At 39.1% G+C, this 19,685-nt stretch overlaps 1 protein-coding gene across 1 annotated transcript; it reads right to left on the bottom strand.

The window, feature by feature from the left end:
- Positions 1-652: 652 nt before the first annotated feature.
- Positions 653-17,370, bottom strand: LOC124163379. The gene is made up of 4 exons (XM_046540254.1): positions 17,272-17,370; positions 14,129-14,293; positions 3,533-3,607; positions 653-3,431 (listed from the first exon to the last, which is right to left on the bottom strand). The coding sequence occupies exons 2-4, from the start codon at positions 14,283-14,285 to the stop codon at positions 733-735; spliced, it is 2,931 nt and encodes a 976-aa protein (XP_046396210.1). The 5' UTR covers positions 14,286-14,293; positions 17,272-17,370; the 3' UTR covers positions 653-732.
- Between the last annotated feature and the right edge of the window lie 2,315 nt (positions 17,371-19,685).

Genomic DNA, 19,685 nt, shown 5'->3' with positions numbered 1-19,685 from the left:
TGGAAAAATTTCACCTCGACCGGGAAACGAATCACGGACCTACTGCTTTCTGGGCATATTAGGCCACCGAGCTATCCAGGCTATCTCCAGTGTTTTCGGCTGGGCGATTATACTATTAGTCCAACAATCCTCCCCCCCCCCACCCCCCGATGTAGCCCAATGCATTTGCCAAGAGATGGCTCTGGGCGTCTGCCCTATGTGCTATGTTTATCGTACTCTTTGTATGAGCGTGACAATCTTTACTACCATTTCTTCTGAGTGCGTTCAATTCTTACTTATTGGCGGGACCTACTGTGCCATTTCGGCACGTAGTTCAATGCGGCGGTGGAGAGGGCAGCACCAGCAGTCACGGCGCATGCGCATTAGAATAAGGCTTTTGGAAGTTTTATAGTAACCAGGAGACAGCCCGGTCGTTCCACTACTTCACATTCCATGGAATGGACGGAGCATATCACATGAAATTCTTACCTCAGTGCACTCTATTTTCCAGTACTCTTCTTAAATGTTTATCACTGGCAACTTAAAAAAGTAGTCCCATAGTATGCTAGCTTGTTATAAATTTGCACTTACTTTCATCTAAATATTGTAGTCAGGAACTTTAAAGGTGTCAGTTACCACCGTCTACCACAATAAAAATAAAAATAATATTCACGACTGAATATAATATGACAAAGGTTTAATTATAAGTCTGTGCACATTGATGTACGAATTGTATTGCTGTACGAATGCTGTTCACATAAATGAGCCATATATATACCACTGAGGACGAGGGTTCCTAGTATCTGAAGGGAATGGGGTTTCTTCTTCTGGTGGTGAAATGCACTGTCTATCGTAGACCGTATTTATACGATGTTCCCACTCCGACATCGACTCGTAGAGAGATTGACCTATCCAGCCCGAGTATCTGCAAATTTCTCTTATTGAAATTATTTTGTAGTATTCGTCGAATTTTTCATGGTATCTACCCATTGTGACGAGGTCATGGAATGCTGAAATCGCCTTTTCCGTTGGGGTGTTTTCATCGAATTTCCCCAGGAATGATACTACGTAGCATGGTGGTAAATGGTACACATAATAGAGAGTGCTCCAACCGCGGCCTTCATAAATACGACCGTCATCTCCTACGTAAAAGCTCGCGGGTTCAAACCCAAACGATGAGAACGTCGTGTTTTCCGCGTCACGAACAGCGACCGCACATTCGTCTGCGTTAAAACATTGGTTGCCTGCATTCATCACCAATATGCATGGAATTTTTTTGTCGTATTCAATGTCAGCCAATTCTCTTACTTCCTTAGCAACCGTAGAATTCAACTGCTTTTTTCTCACGTACAGCGGAAGTTTAGGAGGTACAGCCTCTTCCGAAAAGAGAGGAATCGAGTCTATCGACCAATGGTCCCAAGTCAGAATATTTTCCCATAGCTTATCACCTAGGCTCAGAGGGTCATCGAATACTTGTCGAATGGAAATTATTTTGTAGTCCCTCGACAGCTTACCCGAATCGACTCCGCTCTTCATGAGGCGCCAGAACCCGTACATTGCCGTATAAGAGGGAAGGCTGTTTTGGAACTCACCGAGAAACTTAACAGCTAGGAAGTTATTTTTCAGCAGTTTTGTCTTCCACTTTTGCGAAGTATTCCATCCTAGTCCCTCATGTGCCCAACCGTCGTCTCGGACGTAGAAATTGTCTTGGAAAAAATTCATTCGCATTCTTAATGACCAGCAGTGCCATGGATCACATTCCAAATCCAACTCTCCGACCAGTACATATTCGATAGGTTTTTGCAGAGGCGCATTCAAATCGGTTTCGATATATGCAACTCTACCTTCGTTGTATGGATCCCATTCTTGGAAGGAAATTATTGGAAACGTCTTAGCCCAAAGTGGACTGTCCGTCAAGAATACGATGCTAAAGTCACTTGTCCATGCGTCGAGGGAACTTAAATAGTGGTCTAGTCCGCGCAAAGCCTGAGATGACGTTTTATATGTTTCTCTAAATGAAATCAGCTTAATGTGAGGGTTAGGATGAAGGTGAATTCTGATATAGATATTAGCCATGAGACCTTTGAATGCGCGCAAAGCTAACGGAAGAGGAACATTTTCTTCGAATGAACCTAGAAATTTAACCGTTATTACTGAATCGCTGTAAAATATAGAATTCCACTTGGATACTTCATTCCCGCTTCCCTTGTGTATGTGTCCATCTTCACCAATGTAGTAGTTGTAATTTTGTAAGGGCTGATTTTGGAGCACTCTCCTGCATTCCTCGTAGGTGAAACATCTGTCACCTCCATCGTCCACCATGACAGTGGCATTAGAATAAGATACATACCTAATCGAAATTCCGTAGTAATGTTCTCTTTCATTAAGATTCAAGTATGGTAAAATAACAGATCCTTCATCGTTCCACTGGTGCCATCCTTCAGCGTATATCCTGAGTGCCGTGCCTAAAGAGTTTTCTTCTAGGTAAAGTTGCCGCATTGACGTAATTTGATACATTAATGATACTTTCCCGAGCTCGATCCCTAGTTGAACCAATTGCTTGAGCGAGTTAATCGCCTCTTTCGTCGGGGTTTTAGAGGTGAAATTTCCTATAAGCTGGACACTTAAGTAGCTGTTGTCAATGCTAGGTAGATTCCAATGTGCCTTGAACTTCCACCCACGACCTTCAAAAACATCTCCATTTTCCGCAATGTAAAAGTTGTGAAAAAGGTCGCCGTAATAGCCGATTAGACTTTTCTGATTTTTCCTCATCCACAACTTGCAGTTTTCCTGTCCTAAGCAGTCATCACCACTTTCGCTAATCATTACTCTATTGTTTTTACTCGGAAGGGTGTCTAGCATTTTCGTCGATACCGAAGCTTTCCACTCATCTCTGTTGACCATTTTAAGATGTCCTGGAATCGAGTATTGCCATAATGCAGAGATTTGTTCATCGCCCATTTTTTCTTCCCAACTGCTGACGATTCTGCTCAGTCTTTCTCCCGTAAACCTGGTATCGACAAGGAGTTGTCTCATGGATATGATTTTAAAGCCCTCTGTCAATTTTCCCGTCATGAGGCTGGCCGATAACCAAGATCGGAAGGATCTTATTTGTTTGCGAGTTTGGTCATCGTCGTAATTACTCCCCAAGAATTGCACCGTCAGTGCATTTTTTCTCAACCCTCTGAGGTTCCGGTAAGGCTCCACGTGCCATCCCCTTCCTTCGTAGACGTTCCCGTCCCCTCCGATGTAAAAGTTCTCCCGCACATCACAGGGTTTTTCCAAATTCGCACTTATCATCAAGCGAAGCACTTCAGCGCATTGTTTTATTGTGGAGCAGCCTTTCCCTCCATCGCGGACTACTATGTACTTCGGTCTCATTTCCATCCTAACTGGTCCTTTGGTTAGATCCCATTCCTCGCGTTTCATGAACTGAAGAGGCCCATCCACGCCTGCGAGAAAACAATTACTCCATTAGCCATGTTCCCGGAAGTGAGGATAGCCATTGTCTGTATTTTTAGGTGTAGGAAATACTTAGATCTTTGAAATTTACTTTCATAACAGCTAGAGTGGGCTTCATCTTCCATCCTCATGTCTCTTCTAAGGAATCTTTTCTTCCTTCCGTCACCTAGGAAAAAAGAATAATGATTTTACTGCTGGCTCTTTTTGTATTTTCAGCACTTATTGTTGTATTTGAAGTTGTTGAGCAGTTTCCATAATTTTTGATCTGAGTCGAATGAGAATAGGTTTGTTTCCGTTTGGTAGCGTCTGCAGGGCTATTCTACTAAACGGGGCCATACGTATGGCCCCGTTTAGTAGAATAGTAGTAGACGGCCGGCCGTAAGTTTCTTATGGTCTGACCCGAAATTACGGCCTAAACCGATTCCACTCTCGAGGGGCCATATCGTATGGCCCGGCCAAAAGTCTTAACGCCCTTTCTGCAGGCGAGTATGAGAATTATAATTAGTACTATAAGTTTGGTTCACTTTTTTATACACTAGTCATTTTTTTGAGAAGGAAGTTTGTTCCAACGTGAATAAAAAATTAATTACATGTTCCTTAACCGAAATGGACTCTTATTAAAGGATAAATTTGGATTTTCTTTAAACACTAATCCAGCGGCAGGCGCTGAAGATCTTTAAAACAAGTGAAGAACGCAAATCACGGGCGAGAAGAAGCAGAAGAAATTTGTACCGTGCAGTATTCGTGAATTGTGCATGTAATGGATAGAGTTAGAACATGACATCCTATTGTAGTTCTAACCCCCTTCCTCTCCTTCCAATGGTGTAACTATTGTCTAATGGCTGCAATCATTTGCCCCCAAAAGCCTTATAAATCCAGCCAATGCACGAAATATAAAGATGAAATTGAAACTTTAAGTTTCATTAATTTTATTATCAGAGGCTTATGTTTCGGTAGCTGTATAAAGTTAAAACATCAATATGAGACTATCATTCTTTCCTTGATTTGTGGACGACATTTGTCCTTTACGCATCGACTTACTGAAGATTGCCTAACTGCCAAAAAAAATTTCTTGCCCTATGTTTCTTAGATATCCTCCCTCATGAACCGTTATGCTACGAGAATCTTAAAATATAAAACATTTAATAGCGGATATTTCAAACTACCTACAGCTTTTCGAAACAAGTAAGGAATCTGCTAGCAAATGTAGCACAGAAAGCAAATAAAAGCCGGCTCCGGGAAGAGTAACGGGCCCGTTCCTCCGTTCACTTTAGCAGAGCATCCGTTAAAAGTATTCCTAACTTTTTAACTACAAGCAAACTTTTAGTTCATCCGCTATATCTACTTAAAAATTAATTAACAACTTTTGACGCACGGAAATAGTTAATGAAAATATCATCATCGTATGCGAACGGATTACCTACACGTATCCCGTATCCTCCTTATGAAATCGACGTCTTTTTTAAATATATCTAGCCAATGCCCGTTGAATCCGTATGTGCTCACCCACAATATTCATATATTTCTAGAAACAATCGCTATGTAATCGATGACACTTCGTAAGTTTCTTTTATAACACCTTAGGCGAGCAACGTTATTTCGTATGGCCCGTGTTATGACCGCCTCCTAGGCAGGCCATAATATTACGGCCTTTAGGCCATAGCTACCGCCCGACTTAAGGCCTTTCGCTCAGAGTAGAATCGCTCGAGGCCATACGTATGTCTCGAGGCCGTAGTTATGGTCGATTTCGACTTTTGGCCCGGCCATACGATTAGTGGATTAACTCAGCTGGTATACATAAACACTTTCAAATGATTTAAATATAAGCTATTTATCCTTGTCTCTTTCAAATTATCCGTCCTCTCAGCATATTGCTTCCGCAGTATTGTTTCGCCAAGGAATATATTAGTGGTATCAGGCTAATAAAGAGATGTGCAGGCATAGCCTTGTCCTTGACTAGACTGTGGTATTTATTTCATTGTTTTAGGGATTAATTATTAGCTCTCCTTACGGTAGTTGGAGCGCCTCGGTAAAAGTAACAACAATTTGATGAAACTTTGGTCACACATTCTTTAAAAGACGCACTTTCAAGGATCCAAAGATAAAATGATTCATCAGAGCTGTTTTTGAGATATTTGACGGTAAAATTAAGATAATTTAGCATGGGTTCTTAGGGAAAATACGTTTTTTTATCTAGCTAAGCGTATGTTACGAAAAGTTGTTGAGACGGCACTTATTAGAAACAACATTTTTTACAAATCTAAAAATGTATGGGAAATTATTTGTGCGTGATAAAATAAGAAAGATATATACTAAAACCTACCTTGAGATCTCTGGAACAAGCATCCCTAAACGAAAAGCACTTCACCGACTTAACCAATATTGCGAAAATATATTTAGTTTCCCGGCTTTTAAATACGTCTTACATGTCTTTTGTTTATAAATAAATATATTTATTTAGAATTTAGAATTAGATAGTAGTCCAAAGTGTCGTCAACAGTTCAGTGTGCAAAGGTTGGAAGCAGTGTTGAAACTAGTCAAGTTAACTACTGTATGTACCTTTTAACAATCATTTTTGACGTTCGCATTGTGCTGAGGTGCAAAATTGCCCTCAAATTTCATTCCTAATTATGTTTTATTTAGTTTAAATATTGAAAATTTTAAATGTATCAGTGTAAATATGTTAAACTATGATTGCTTGCGTTGGATTCATTAAAAATATAACATTTGTTAAATTGAAATCAAATTATTTGAAGCCATGCTACAATAGAATGTCACAAATATGGACCCACCTTTTGGCTGGCCGGAATCACAATAAAAGATACACTGAGTTGTATGTTCCACAAAAGTTTAATTGACCGACCCAGGTTTCGACATGTACAGTATGTTATTGTCAAAGGTCATAGTGCAATTTGATGCGTAGTTTTCCGCGGCGTTGTCTAGATGATGTCTCCATGTTCCTGGGTTTCACCGCGTGGATTTTCTTTGTGACGACAGTTTCGCCGGTGTTCCAACCGGCGTCTTCAGGTCGATGTCGGGATTCAACTTTTTTGGTGACGTATATAGTTCATTTTTGGCGCCAATTTTTCATGCTGGATGCTGATTGGTCCACCTTCTTTTCTCTCGTATGACCCTCTTCCACGAGCTGTGGAGAGGGTAGCCGTCCTCTCTATTCATGTTTTCCGACGATTTTTCCGACGGTTTCGTGAATAGAGAAGACGGCTACCCTCTCCACAGCTCGTGGAAGAGGGTCATACGAGAGAAAAGAAGGTGGACCAATCAGCATCCAGCATGAAAAATTGGCGCCAAAAATGAACTATATACGTCACCAAAAAAGTTGAATCCCGACATCGACCTGAAGACGCCGGTTGGAACACCGGCGAAACTGTCGTCACAAAGAAAATCCACGCGGTGAAACCCAGGAACAAGGAGACGTCATAGTGCAATGTCGAAACCTGGGTCGGTTAAGTAAAACTTCTGTGGAACATGCAACTCAGTGTATCTTTAATTATGTTTCCTGTCACCAAGGTCCACCAAATATCGCCATCCAGCCTTAAGTTGATTTTGGCTGGTCGGTGACTAAAAAATTGAAGAGCTACTGTGCTGCTTTTTGCGGCGTTTGCACAACCACGATATATATTCTTGAGTAAAGTTTAGTCAGATTTCAATAGAGAAACATGTTTTTAGTCAATTCACGCCACTTTTGTCGCAATGTTTTCACCATTTCTCGCGGAAAAAAATTAGGAGGTACTTTTCAGGACTCCCCTGTCCCCCACTTGAGATTGGGTAAGATTCGGCTCGAAACCCTCCGCCCCCTAAAAGCCTCGCGTAATTAATGGATGCCACCTTAATTATGTTTATAAGTGTTTTTTCCGTCGATGCCGAAGAACGCATGGCCAAAAGTTGGATAGAGTGGTATAAAAAGTCAGAGAGGAGAAATTGCCAAAAATCCTAAAATTAGCCTGCGTTGCATCACCGATTTTGAATACATCAAGGATAAAGTTCGCAATGAAATAAGCTCTTATAAAAAAATTTTTTTTTAAACCAGCCTTTATATTTAGATTACAGGGGATGAGCAACGTTTATATATGACACAAAGCAAAAAAACTCAGTGACCCCGAAAAACCAAAAGTGACGTATTAAAAAAGTCACTATATTTATTAAATTTTCAGTGAATGGTAAGCCCCCTATGTTTCAAAATGCCACCCCTATGCTTTTAAATGCCTACTATGTGGATATGCCTAAAGTGGATAACTTTTACTGTGGTCGCAAAACACGAAAATCGACCATTTGGAACTTCTTAGATCAAAAACATGTTTTGGGGGGCTATAGGTTGACTGGGGGGTGGTTAAAGGGAGGTTGGAGAGAAAAAGTTATATTTTCATGTATTGTCATCGGAAATGAAGAAGTGTGCAAAATTTCAGCGTTTTTGCTTCACAGGAAGTTAGTCAAATTTGAGTTACAAGATTTGTACCAGACAAACAGACAAACAAACAGACAAGTTGGTGAGTTGATATAAAGGCTGGAAAAATAGTATTCACTTAGCTGGGAATCGAATCCGGATCTCTCAATTACTAGGCCTGTTTGTCAGTTATACCACCAAGCCACTTTATTACAGCGAACATCGGAATGGCTATTACCGAACACGGTGTTTACGGCACAGGTCTACACTGTGGTACATGTGGCGGAGGTCATGCTTTAGGAGCCACTGTCGGGTACGAATACCTTCAAAGTAAAATATTTTTCCATAGCGACCTTCATCTTTGGTGTATTTAACTTTGCACCTGTGCGCATAACTGCGAACAAAGTCACTTGTTTCATACACCGATTTTAATTTGTCTTAGGTTTTTAGCCCCAGATGTGACGCAAGAAAGTACAAGATTTCTGGCATAAACTTTAAATCTGTTAGAAAAAATCAATAATGGCAACGAAAAGAGGGAGACTAGATGACGAAAAGAGTGTAGATGGTGCAACCCCTGGAAAACGTTTGCTGGGAAGACCGATAGAAAATAAAAACAAAATGCCGGAGGTTACCTGGTTGGCAAGACAGAATGATCTTCAAACAATAAAAGCACATAAAACCAATTAGGATTGGTAATATATTCATAATAGCTCATTTTGCTTCCATTCATTTTATTTTTTGATACGAGTGGGATAACTTTTGTTTCCATTTACTGAAAAAATGAATGGATTTATTTCAATCATTTATCTGATTGTAAAATGAAACAATTTATAAGAACCTACATCTGGAGTATGCTCCTATACGGAAGTGAGGCATGGACAACGACCGCAGCGGAGAAAGCAAGGATAGAGGCCTTTGAAATGTGGTGCTACAGAAGAATGATGAAAATCAAATGGATCGACCGAGTTAGTAACGAGGAAGTCCTAAGAAGGGTAGGAGAGAAGAGAAGCCTCATGAAAACCTTAATAAGAAGACGGAACAACCTTATAGGCCACATCTTGAGACATGATGGCCTGATGGAGACAATCGTCGAAGGGCAAGTGGAAGGCAAGAATGGAAAAGGAACACCTCGGACAAAATATATGGAACAAGTAAAGAGAGATGTGAAAGAGAAGAAATACGTAGGTGTGAAAAGATTAGCTGATAGGAGAACTGAGTGGAGAGCTGCGTCAAACCAATCCTAGGATTGTTGACCAGTGATGATGATGATGAAAATGAAAAGTATTATTTATAGTATCTATCATTTAAAATATGGAGTTACCATTGGAAGCAAGGCATTGGGAGGCTTGGAGGAAATCTGGAGCTGTCTGAGGACAGGCAGCAGTGGAGGCAAATTGTTAGCGAAGTTAAAAATAATGTGGGGTTTATGGCCCGAGAGTTAAGAGTAATCAGAAAAATGAACTCCTACGTTATACGCACACGAAGATATTGGCAACTTCTTCCGGGTATTCACCCCGAGAAAAAGTGACAGAACGTGACACCTCACCGCGACCACTCCTCTGAAGAAAGCGCATATCATAGGATTATCCGCAAAGGATTGTATTGCGTCTGGAAAAAGGAGCAGAAATCTGGAAAACTGAAATTTGCTACAAAGTCAAATGGTGATATCCTCATCCTCTACATCATGGCTCCATTAACCCTCATATTACCATCCTTCTCTCGGGGTAGCAGCGAGAAATGCGGAAGGTATTTTCATAAAATGTAGCAACTAGGAAAAAAAAATATAAAGTTATTTTATTACATATTCATAAGCGTTTTTTATTAGTGAGGTAAAACTGATTAATATTGACAAAATATTTTTTTACATTTACTGAAATTAGTTAATATATCAATGTTATAATCTATAGCAAATTACATAATGGACTACGTAAGAGCCGATATATCGGCCCGCTGTACTGAAAGGGATAATTGTGCATGCCATATTAAAATTCCATGTTTCCATACTAATATTTAGCTAAAATAACTGACTTTCCAAGATTTACAGGCTATTTCAGCGATTTTTCTACCGGTTGAACAATCTATATCACCGAAATCTCAAGTAATAGAGAACACTTGAATGATATGCACATGCATATGCGTCGCATATCATTCAAGTTTTCCCTATGGCAGAGTCAGAATTCGATGTTAACATGGAATTTTACTTAATTCTCTTGTGAATTTGAGTTTTTGGTGATATAGATCGTTCAATCGCTAGAAAAATCGCTGAAATAGCCAGTAAATCTTGGAAAAGTCAGTTATTTTGCTAAATAGGTGAATGGCGTCGAGAAAATGTTCTCTTTATTGGGTAGGTTAGGAATAGGGGTAGAAAGTCGCAGAGGTTGAAAGCGAAACTTTATTTGGAATTAAGCATTGGTCAGCAGTGGGGCTAAGGAGGCGCCTACTTTTTGAGGGCTTAAAAATTGTATGAAAATCACACAACTCATTTAATGAAAAATAAAAAGACATACAAGCAAACTTACTCATTTTCCTAACACCGCATAAGTAAACTGTAGGAGATGAGTTATCGTAGAGGACAGAGTTGACAGATAGCTCCACTTTTACAATTTTTCTATCCGTATTCATAAATTTATTTTTAATCGGTGATGTGATCGTAAAAAATGTTACAAAAAGTTATCTTAAATAAATTTTCTATCAGACAAAGTTCATTATTTGAGTTTACCTAAGTCCAATCTCCTCCTTTTCACAGCTTTTTTTCCCTCAGAACTTTTCAAATAATTCCTTGACATTGATGTTAGTAGCTTCTTCATGTTTGATGCTTGACAAAGGCAAGCCACTCAACCGAGATTGAGTCATGATATTCCTCAAGTACGACTTTAATTTAAGTTTAGAAAGACTTCTCTCGACCGTATGACTACCAAAAATGCGAAAATCGTCGTTATGGTGGAGTGCATTGCCGTGGGACGATTTTCGTCTTTTTTTGTTTATTTTACGTAAGAAGAACAAATAAACAAATTGCTTGCATGAAAAGTTTGGGATTTCATTTTACATATTTTATACGTAACTGCGATATTCATTTTCTTTTCTTCACCTCGGCAATAGAGTGGTTTCCTATTATTTTTTATTGCCTAAATCGAAAGATTATTACTCCTGTAGTACGAATATCACACTTTTAGATTTTTAAATGGCGATATCTATTTTTTGCGATTAAATGAAAAGTGAAAAATTTCAAGCGCGCGAAAACGCGACGGATAAGTATGTATGCTGGGAAAAGCCGGTGTGACGTCATTCTGGTTCCCGCTACCGCAAAGTGAGGTGACCTTGTGGCGAGGATGTGAGCGCTGCTGCGATGCAGACTGCTAGCAGGTAGCACTTGGCTTAAATAAGGATTATTAATACCTTATCAACGAAGGACACTTTCCGACCATAGGCAATTTTAATAGGTTATTAATTAGAGATGTTTCCGTGAGCTCTGTGCCTCATGCATGCATTGGTAATCTCAGACGATGTAAAAATCCTATCTACTCGTATAGAAACTAGGTCCCTGTGATGTCACGTGGAGTTATTTTTCCTCTTCTATTCTTGACCTTGTGTAATACATTTTATGATATTTCTTGGAGTTTAGGTGAGTGTAAAATAAGTTATAGCCAACGTTTCGATTTATTTAAAATCATCCTCAGGGAAAGAGAAAACATGAACAATATAAAATACAAAGATGACAACGATATACAATATTTTTACATAAACTTTTTTGTGTATTCTATTCTGTTCTTATATATGCATGTGTATACTTTAAATTATTTTACTGTATAAAAAACGCGATCGTAACATTTTTATGTTAAAATATTGTATATCATTGTCATCTTTGCATTTTATATTCTTCATGTTTTCTCTTTCAAAGCCCTTACATTGACCTAAACTCCAAGAAATATCATAAAATGTCACGTGGAGTGGCATCGCATTGGCGCCAATCTGGCCCTTTTCAAATGAGGTTAAAATTGACCATTAGCATTCGTCTAAAGTGGGATTTCTAAATTTCAAATAATTTGTATATTATGAATACACTAATGGTGGGTAACGAATCGTAATCAATGTCTTTCGTTTCTTTGATGAAGGAAACTACCCTATTGAAATCAAACTTTCGGCCATTTAAAAAATCAAAGATTGGGAAAATTTTAATTTAAAAAACCTATTTGCAATTCAAAGATATCTGTCTATAAAAACATGCAATGAAATGCACCAATCAAATAACTTTCCTGTGAAGAGATGAATGAGACGACCGTTTTGCCTTTCCTATAATTTTCGTGCTTTCTTCTTCACTCTTTTTACTGTAGAAGCTAAAGGATTACGTCTAAACAATGGTCGCGTTCAGCAGACTCAGCAGTTGCGGAACCAGTGAGACAACTTCTGCTGAACGCCCTCTGGTAGGTCACCGGTGTTACTGATCAGACGCCATTTTTTCCACCGGAGAAAATCACCGATCACTGGTTGGAACATGTTGAGAATCAATATGGCTGCGCCCAGTACTAGCACATCTTCTGGTGCTATAGTTGCAAAACGATATGAGTATGGAGGAATGACATGTGAAATTCAGGATACTGAAGAAAAACAAGTAAAACTGGCTTCAGGTTTGTCATCGACTAAGTACGCTATCGTCCTGAAAACAAGAGACCATTCTTTCGTAATATTTTTCATTTCGTGGCCTATTTCTTCTGAGGTGTACGGCTTAGGGATTTCTTTTAAAGAATCCCGTCTCGCGTTGAATTAAACCGAACAAAGTGTTCACAGTATTATCGTCTCCTGCGATTCAAATCGCCAGCGCTTCTAAAGGAATCGCATTACCGCCCATTTTGAATGTTTCTGCTATTTGGTCACGTGACTGATCACTGCTCAGCAACCGTTCGGCAGATCGCAACGACCGGTCGCTCACCGGTGTGGGATCTCTCGATCCCGGTGAGTATCTGCTGAACGCGACCAATGTTTAATGATTCATTGTTGTAAACGAATGAACAAAGAGTAAAACGATATATGATACGACCCTATGGAGCTTCGGAAGGATATTATACAAATGCTTAAGGTCAGCGTTGGCGCCGACCGTAGTTATTATTTTTTCCTTGCTTGTCACGGGGCCCCCCTTGGTCCTTACCCTAGGCGCCACGGGGTCTCAAGGACCCTTATATCTGCCACTGGCATTAGCGTTTATGCATTGCGGTTAATGCTGAGACAAATATACCACGACGTCTTGAAATTACACCCTAATCGGTCGAGTATTTTAATGAGAAGCATTTTTAATATGCAATGAGCAGTTATCTTGAAAATTTCAGCGCAGGTTTTTCTCTGACAAAAATTATTGTCGATTTCATTCCATAATATCCTACTCAAAAATTAATTCGGTTGTAAGAATATCAAACTAAATTTATTTACATCTGTCTATCTGAACCCTTTTGACCGTGAATATCTGACCCAAAAAAAAGGAGGCCAGTGCCAGTTACAGCATACAACATTCAGATGTAATGCAGCAGGCAAGTGGTTATTATCCTGTATTTTAATGTTAGTCTGTTATTTTGGAAAAGAGTTATTAATATTGTACCCTTTGTAGGGATCATTGCATGTAAAAAAATTCCATAGCTCCTACCCTTAAAATTTTGCTGATGCAATGCAATATTACATGTCGAACAAAACAATATTATTCATGAATAAAATATGGCCATTCTAATTTAAAACTATGGGATATTGATTTTTAATATACTTAATGTAAAATAAAATTCATGGTGAATCAAAAATCAAGTACTGTTCCACAAACTTTAATTTACTGTCGGCTAGTTTCAGCGGCTATAGCGACATTATCAAGGCAAACAGAACGAGTGAGTACAATGACAAGCCTTATATATCCAACAACAGTATGTGGGAGGGGGGAAACCAAATGAGGAAGGGACAGGGGCAGGTTAGAGGGATGGTCAAAACATAAAAGTATAAAATCTGGGGGGGGGGCGGATAGAAGGCCAAGTGGTGATGAGGTTAATAGGGGGGGGGGATTGGCAAGGAAGAAGTCAGATTTTAAAACAGTAGATAGGAAATGAGAACATTTGAATATAGTCATATCATTTAAAATATTAGCGTTAGGTTTAACCTGCCATTTTTTGGCCTTCGGGTACTGTATAGATCAGAGTGGCTTTTTTTGTACCTATAAGCTATAAAAACACGCGTATTTTCTCGTTAGCGTTCCCTGCCGAGATCAATAATGAAATTTCTCAGGCAATGGGGAACGCAGAACAAACATTTTCATACCTCTTCCTTCCACAGCGAGTCTGTCATTTCTTTCCGTGTCCTTGGTTGGCGTTGGGTTTAGGAAGTATTCATCTGTCGAGATTGTCTCGTTGTTAGCGGCTGGTAATACTACTGGCATCCACAGCAGAACAGCTATTAATAGCGCGCGGGCTTTCATGCTGAACTCTGAGAAAATAAGAGGTGGGATATTTCTCATCTGCTTTGAAAAACACATAAATGAAGTCCAGTTGATTAACAAAGAAGCAGGAGAAATTTCTACAATTTTATATTTATTGCACGACTGGTTTCGCTTGTAGCATCATCAGGTACACATAAAAAGGTGGGCAAAGGCTTAAATAGGAAGGCAGGATGGGGGTGTAGAGACGGGAAGACGGAGGAAGAGGAAGAAAAGAGGGAAGGGAAGAAGGGAACACTGTACAGTCATAGGTGCTTAAGGGTTGGAAAAACCGAAGAAGGAGTCGGCGAGGAGGTATGACTCAAAACATCGAAGTGGACTCAATGTGTAATCCTCTCTCTCGAAAAAGGTTGGTCGGAAGGCCCCTGGCTCACCCTCCTCCGCTGCGGTCCAATTTCCTTTGATTTTGGTCAGAGAGTATGAGGGCTCAAGGGGAGCCCTTCAGGGATACAACATACTGGGGCCGGGAACCAAGCCCGTGGCTTAAACGCCCGATCACCTGGGGAGGGGATGGAGAAGAAGGGACAAGGAAAGAGGCGCCGCCGCGATAGGAGCCCGTCGACGCCTCTGGGTAAGGATAGATTCGGAAGGGATGGGACGGGGAAAAACACCTCAACCCCATAATAAATAAATAAAATAACTAAATAGCGAAACCAGGCAAAGTCATTAAAATTCTAACGATTTTGCAGGATTTTAGTTAAATTTATTTAATTTAATAAATCCAAAATGATGGTAACCATGATATTTTATTAATAGCGTGGCTATCGGTGTAGATTTATTTCACAAATATACTCCCATCACACTGTGGGAAGGAGAATGAGTTTAAATGGCTGGTCTCCATAGTGGGTCTCTTAAAAGAAGGCCTCGCTCGCTGCATCGATTATATTTGCCACTATCTAATCGAGCCACTGAGAGCTGTTTAACGAGCATATAGTCGTTCTTAAATAAATCTTTTTCTTCTTCATGACCTCAATTTATATAGTAATTAATATAGTGTTGGAGTATAGTTCAGGGAAGTGATTTCGATATTTTCTTACATATTCATATCAGGGCAATGAATAATGGTTACAATAAATTAGTGCATGCAAGCATGAACGATTTTTTTCAATTTTATTTTTTACAATAATAAAATATAATATAATAAGTAGCCACACTATTAATAAAATATCATGGTTGCCATCATTTTGGATTTATTAATTAAAATAGATTTGACTGAGATTGCTAATGTCTGATATTTTAATGCAATTATTTTTATAGCGCTGATGAAGATAAATCGAAATATATTCGAAATTTGAAAATCAAAATCGAAAAATCGGCAAGCATTTTGCTTTTCATTTCCCTGACCCATACTCCAAGTCTATATTGATTACTATTGTTCTTAAATTCAAATATACGTTAAAAACAATACAAAATTCTTCTCATACCACCTAAACCGAATATATCCTTTCCGCATGGATTTGTGAATCCTAAAAGCCCTTTCTTAGGACTTCTCTACTGTTGGTGCCCTTATCGCAATGCTTTTATTAATCAATCAATTCTTTCTTAATCAAGGGATAACATTAAATCAATGGACAAAAAAGTACGCAAATTTTTCGCCCTCGAACACCATGCGGGGGGGGGGGAGGCACTTCAGGTCCTTATATTGGACAGATTAGGGGTGCGACTTATTTTTATGTAGTATAAACTGGGGATACAAATTTCATATCTTCATTTGATGTTCGTATAAACTTAGGGATTAAGCATTAATTAAGCATGTTAAAAATCATTATTTTCTATTCTTCGGATGGTATGGCATTTGGAGGAGGAGATTGTTGAGGTCATTTGCGCCATTTTGAGGGAAGGGCAGAGAAGAGAGGTTGTAGAGAAATCCGTCGTCGGCATTAGCCTGCTCTTAACGAAAGGCGCCAGAGGGACCACGGCTTAACGTTCCATTCAACGGACGGAGTATTGCGCTTGAAATGCCTTCCACATAACATTCAAGCACAGATCAGGCACACTCTGGAAATTCTCTGCTACCGTAGGGATTTGAACCCGTGAGCACGGGGTGGGGAGCCAACACTCTAGCCACTACACCACCCCGATTCCTCAGTATGTCGGAGTAGCTATCCTAGGGTACGATCTCAAAATAGCACTTGTTGGATCAAGCATGTTGCATCAAGCAACAATCAAGCATTCTGAAAAATAATGCGAAATTAATAACACCGAAACATGATTCACCAATATTATTCATTAGCGTCCAGTAAAACTAATTCTAACGGTTATCATAGGAGTTAGAGCAGATTATCTAACCTATCTCTTATGATGTGCCATTTCCTAAAGTCAAAATGTTCAGTCTCAAAAGGCAAATACATTGATAAATGTTTTGTAACATTTTTGGCAGCTAATTAATATTTGTTTACATAAGAGATGAATCAATAAAACAGTGAGATACTATATGAAGAAATTTCGAAGGTAACTCGAGATTGCTCTTTAAATTATTTTATAACTTTAATTTTACAATCGTGTGCGTTGTAATTCTGCGTGAATCAATCTTTGTACCTTTTCGTCGTTAAAATTAAGTAGTTGAGTTTTTGTTAAGTTTGAGTAGCTGAGAAAATTGATCATTAACATTCTTCTAAACTGGGATTTTTTAAACCAAATAATTTGATTACTATGAATACACTAATGGTGGGTAATGAATAGCAATCAATGCCTATCGTTTTCTTTGATGAAGGAAACTACCCTATTGCCAAGGGAATTTAGGAATCTGGATAGCGTAGTGGCCCGGAAACTCAAAGGTCCGTGGTTCGATTCCCTGTCCAGGGGATTTTTTTCTCGTGGCTCGCTGTGTCATGTATATTTCACCGCCGTTAATGCGGCAGGATTTGAAATATTACACAAAATACAATATAGCTGTTGCTTACTTAAGTTTAAACATTTGTATTCATTCGACCTACTTCGAATTTGCAAGATTATTTGTTTCACTTACCTTACTTGGTTGAATTTGGCTTGCTTTTCAATGCCTCAAAACGCGTGACATTTCTCTCCACACGGCCAGCTTCCTCTTCGCTTGGCTCTAGATGGCTGATTGAAACGATGGCATCAAAGAATTCATATTTGTATATTTATAGCGACATCCTTTGACCTCTACTCATGCAATGATCTAATCTTTAGTGCCCCTCCATTGCGACTGTTGGGCGCATGCGGTGACAGGAGCAATAGGTCACTCATATTTTACTGCTGAATACTCAGCAATCTTAATGAGCACCAGTAAATTGTCAGCTGAGAGCCAATAAAACCATCAGCGATATTAATATAATGGCGTGACATCGAGACTTATTTATCGGAAGTCACGTTTCAAGGCATTGCGTCGGATGAATGTAGATTAGCAAACTCTGCAACGACAGATTTGATAATATTTTCAAAGGGAGGGAAGTGGTACTACATTTACCATCGCAAAACCATGAAAATAGATAGTATTGCTTTAACTGATTTCTGAGAGCTATTTAATTGATCAATTAACGATACTATGATGCAATAAGGTGGTATAAGCTTGAGCCTCTGGCCGAAAATATTTTTGTTGAATTAGCCACCTTTTTTTTTTAAAACTTCAAGCTAAAAAAATTATGTCTTCTGCTTTTTCATTAAGGTCAGTTGTCTTACGATACAATGAGGTTAGTCGTCTTCCAAATGCATGTATAATATTTTCAATCAATTATAGTGAATATAATTGATATATTCATGGAAACCCGATCACAATGTTATTATATTAACTAAAGCTACCGAGAATATGATAGATGTAACGTTCTCAATACAATTAATCCACTTTCGCTGCCTCGTCACGTGGTATGATTAGCCCTGGAGTCTTTATTACGGTGTTTATCGTGAATAACGCTGTATTTTTATCTTCACTTGGCTTGCCTTGCTTAGTAACGAATACCTAAAAATGTGTTTCCATCACATAAATCAAGAAGAATAAAATGTTCGAAACCATTGAATTACGTTCACCTCTCCTTATGAGTATGTTTATCAATGAAATAAATGGAAATCCGAGGATTTAAAATCCTTTATCAGAGAATGCCATCCAACGTTTACTACATTTTCCGTAATATAAGACTAAATTTCAATTATACAATCATCAAACGAGGGGCAAAGGGGGGGTATAGCCGCCCATTCTGTATCCATTTTATGCTGATTTGCGCAAAGCAGCGTCATTTCAGACATATCCGTCCGGGGTGGATGGAATGAAATGTAATACCGAAACGTCATTGTGTATCTAGGGACTTAAGTTTTGTCATGAAGTGAGAATTGGTTGAAATAAGGTTGGGAGAGGGTAAAACAATACCAAGCCTAATTGATTTCTCATTTTGAAATTAGTTTCTCCTATGCTGCAACTACAACTACCGTACAACCACCTGCCGGAAATAATTTCTGGTTCGGCATCTAAATTTTGGAATTCTCTCCCTGAGGATCTAAAGCAGAAAAGGCTCTAAACATGTATTTAAATGTAAATTATACATGGCTTTACTCAATGGAGAGTGAAAATAAACTCCTACATAAAATACAGCCAACATATTCCGTGTGTTTTTAAATTTCAATCCTTGCTTACGCGTCATTTCATTATTATTTGTGCATCAAACTGCTTTATTGTTATTACTTGATATTTTCATGCACTTTGTGCTTTTTGATGAGCCAATTATTGTAAATTGTGCTTTGCTCCAAGGGTATACCCAGAGCATCAATAAATATATATTCTATTCTATGCTGTGGTGCGATTGCAGAAAGTAATAAAATTTGCGGAGCACTGGAGAAGCCGGTGAAGAAAGAGCAGTAAACGTAGGAATTAAAAGGAGGCGGTGACAATTACGGTTGGCACTTGAAGTACCTAGGTACTCTTCTTCCCTAACTGTCTCCATAATGGAAAGGCGTGAAAAGATTGAAAAAAAAACACACGCCGAATGCATTAGCACACTCAGCTTGGGGGTTGCATATCCAAGGCCTAATAAAATGCCTGCGGGTTGCTCTTTTCATTCCAAATATTCGAAATGAAAGGCCTTTTCAGTGCGCCCTCGCTTAACCGTGAAAACAGTCTCCCCTTCAAAGCTGCGATGCATACGGCCTCACAGTTGCCGGGGAGGTAGAGGATATGACTTTTAAAACCTTTAAAAGTTTCAACTCCCCCTCCCCGCTGCTTCATCTACATCTACATTTTACCTTTCAAGCCGCCTGAAAAGGCGTGTGGCAGGGGGTTCTAGGACACAAGCCGTCGTCATAAAAAGAGCGAAAACTAAAAAAAATACAATTAGCATTTACTAAAGTCCTTTATGTTTCGGGGGAAAAAACTAATTCCCATATCTATCCGTTCGGCATAATATCTCTCTTAATTCATCGCTTCTATCAGAC

This window comes from Ischnura elegans, chromosome 8 (genome assembly GCF_921293095.1).
Source record: "Ischnura elegans chromosome 8, ioIscEleg1.1, whole genome shotgun sequence".
NCBI lineage: Eukaryota > Metazoa > Arthropoda > Insecta > Odonata > Coenagrionidae > Ischnura > Ischnura elegans.
Note: the sequence above shows the minus strand (reverse complement) of the source record. Positions and strands in the feature narration are given on the sequence as shown.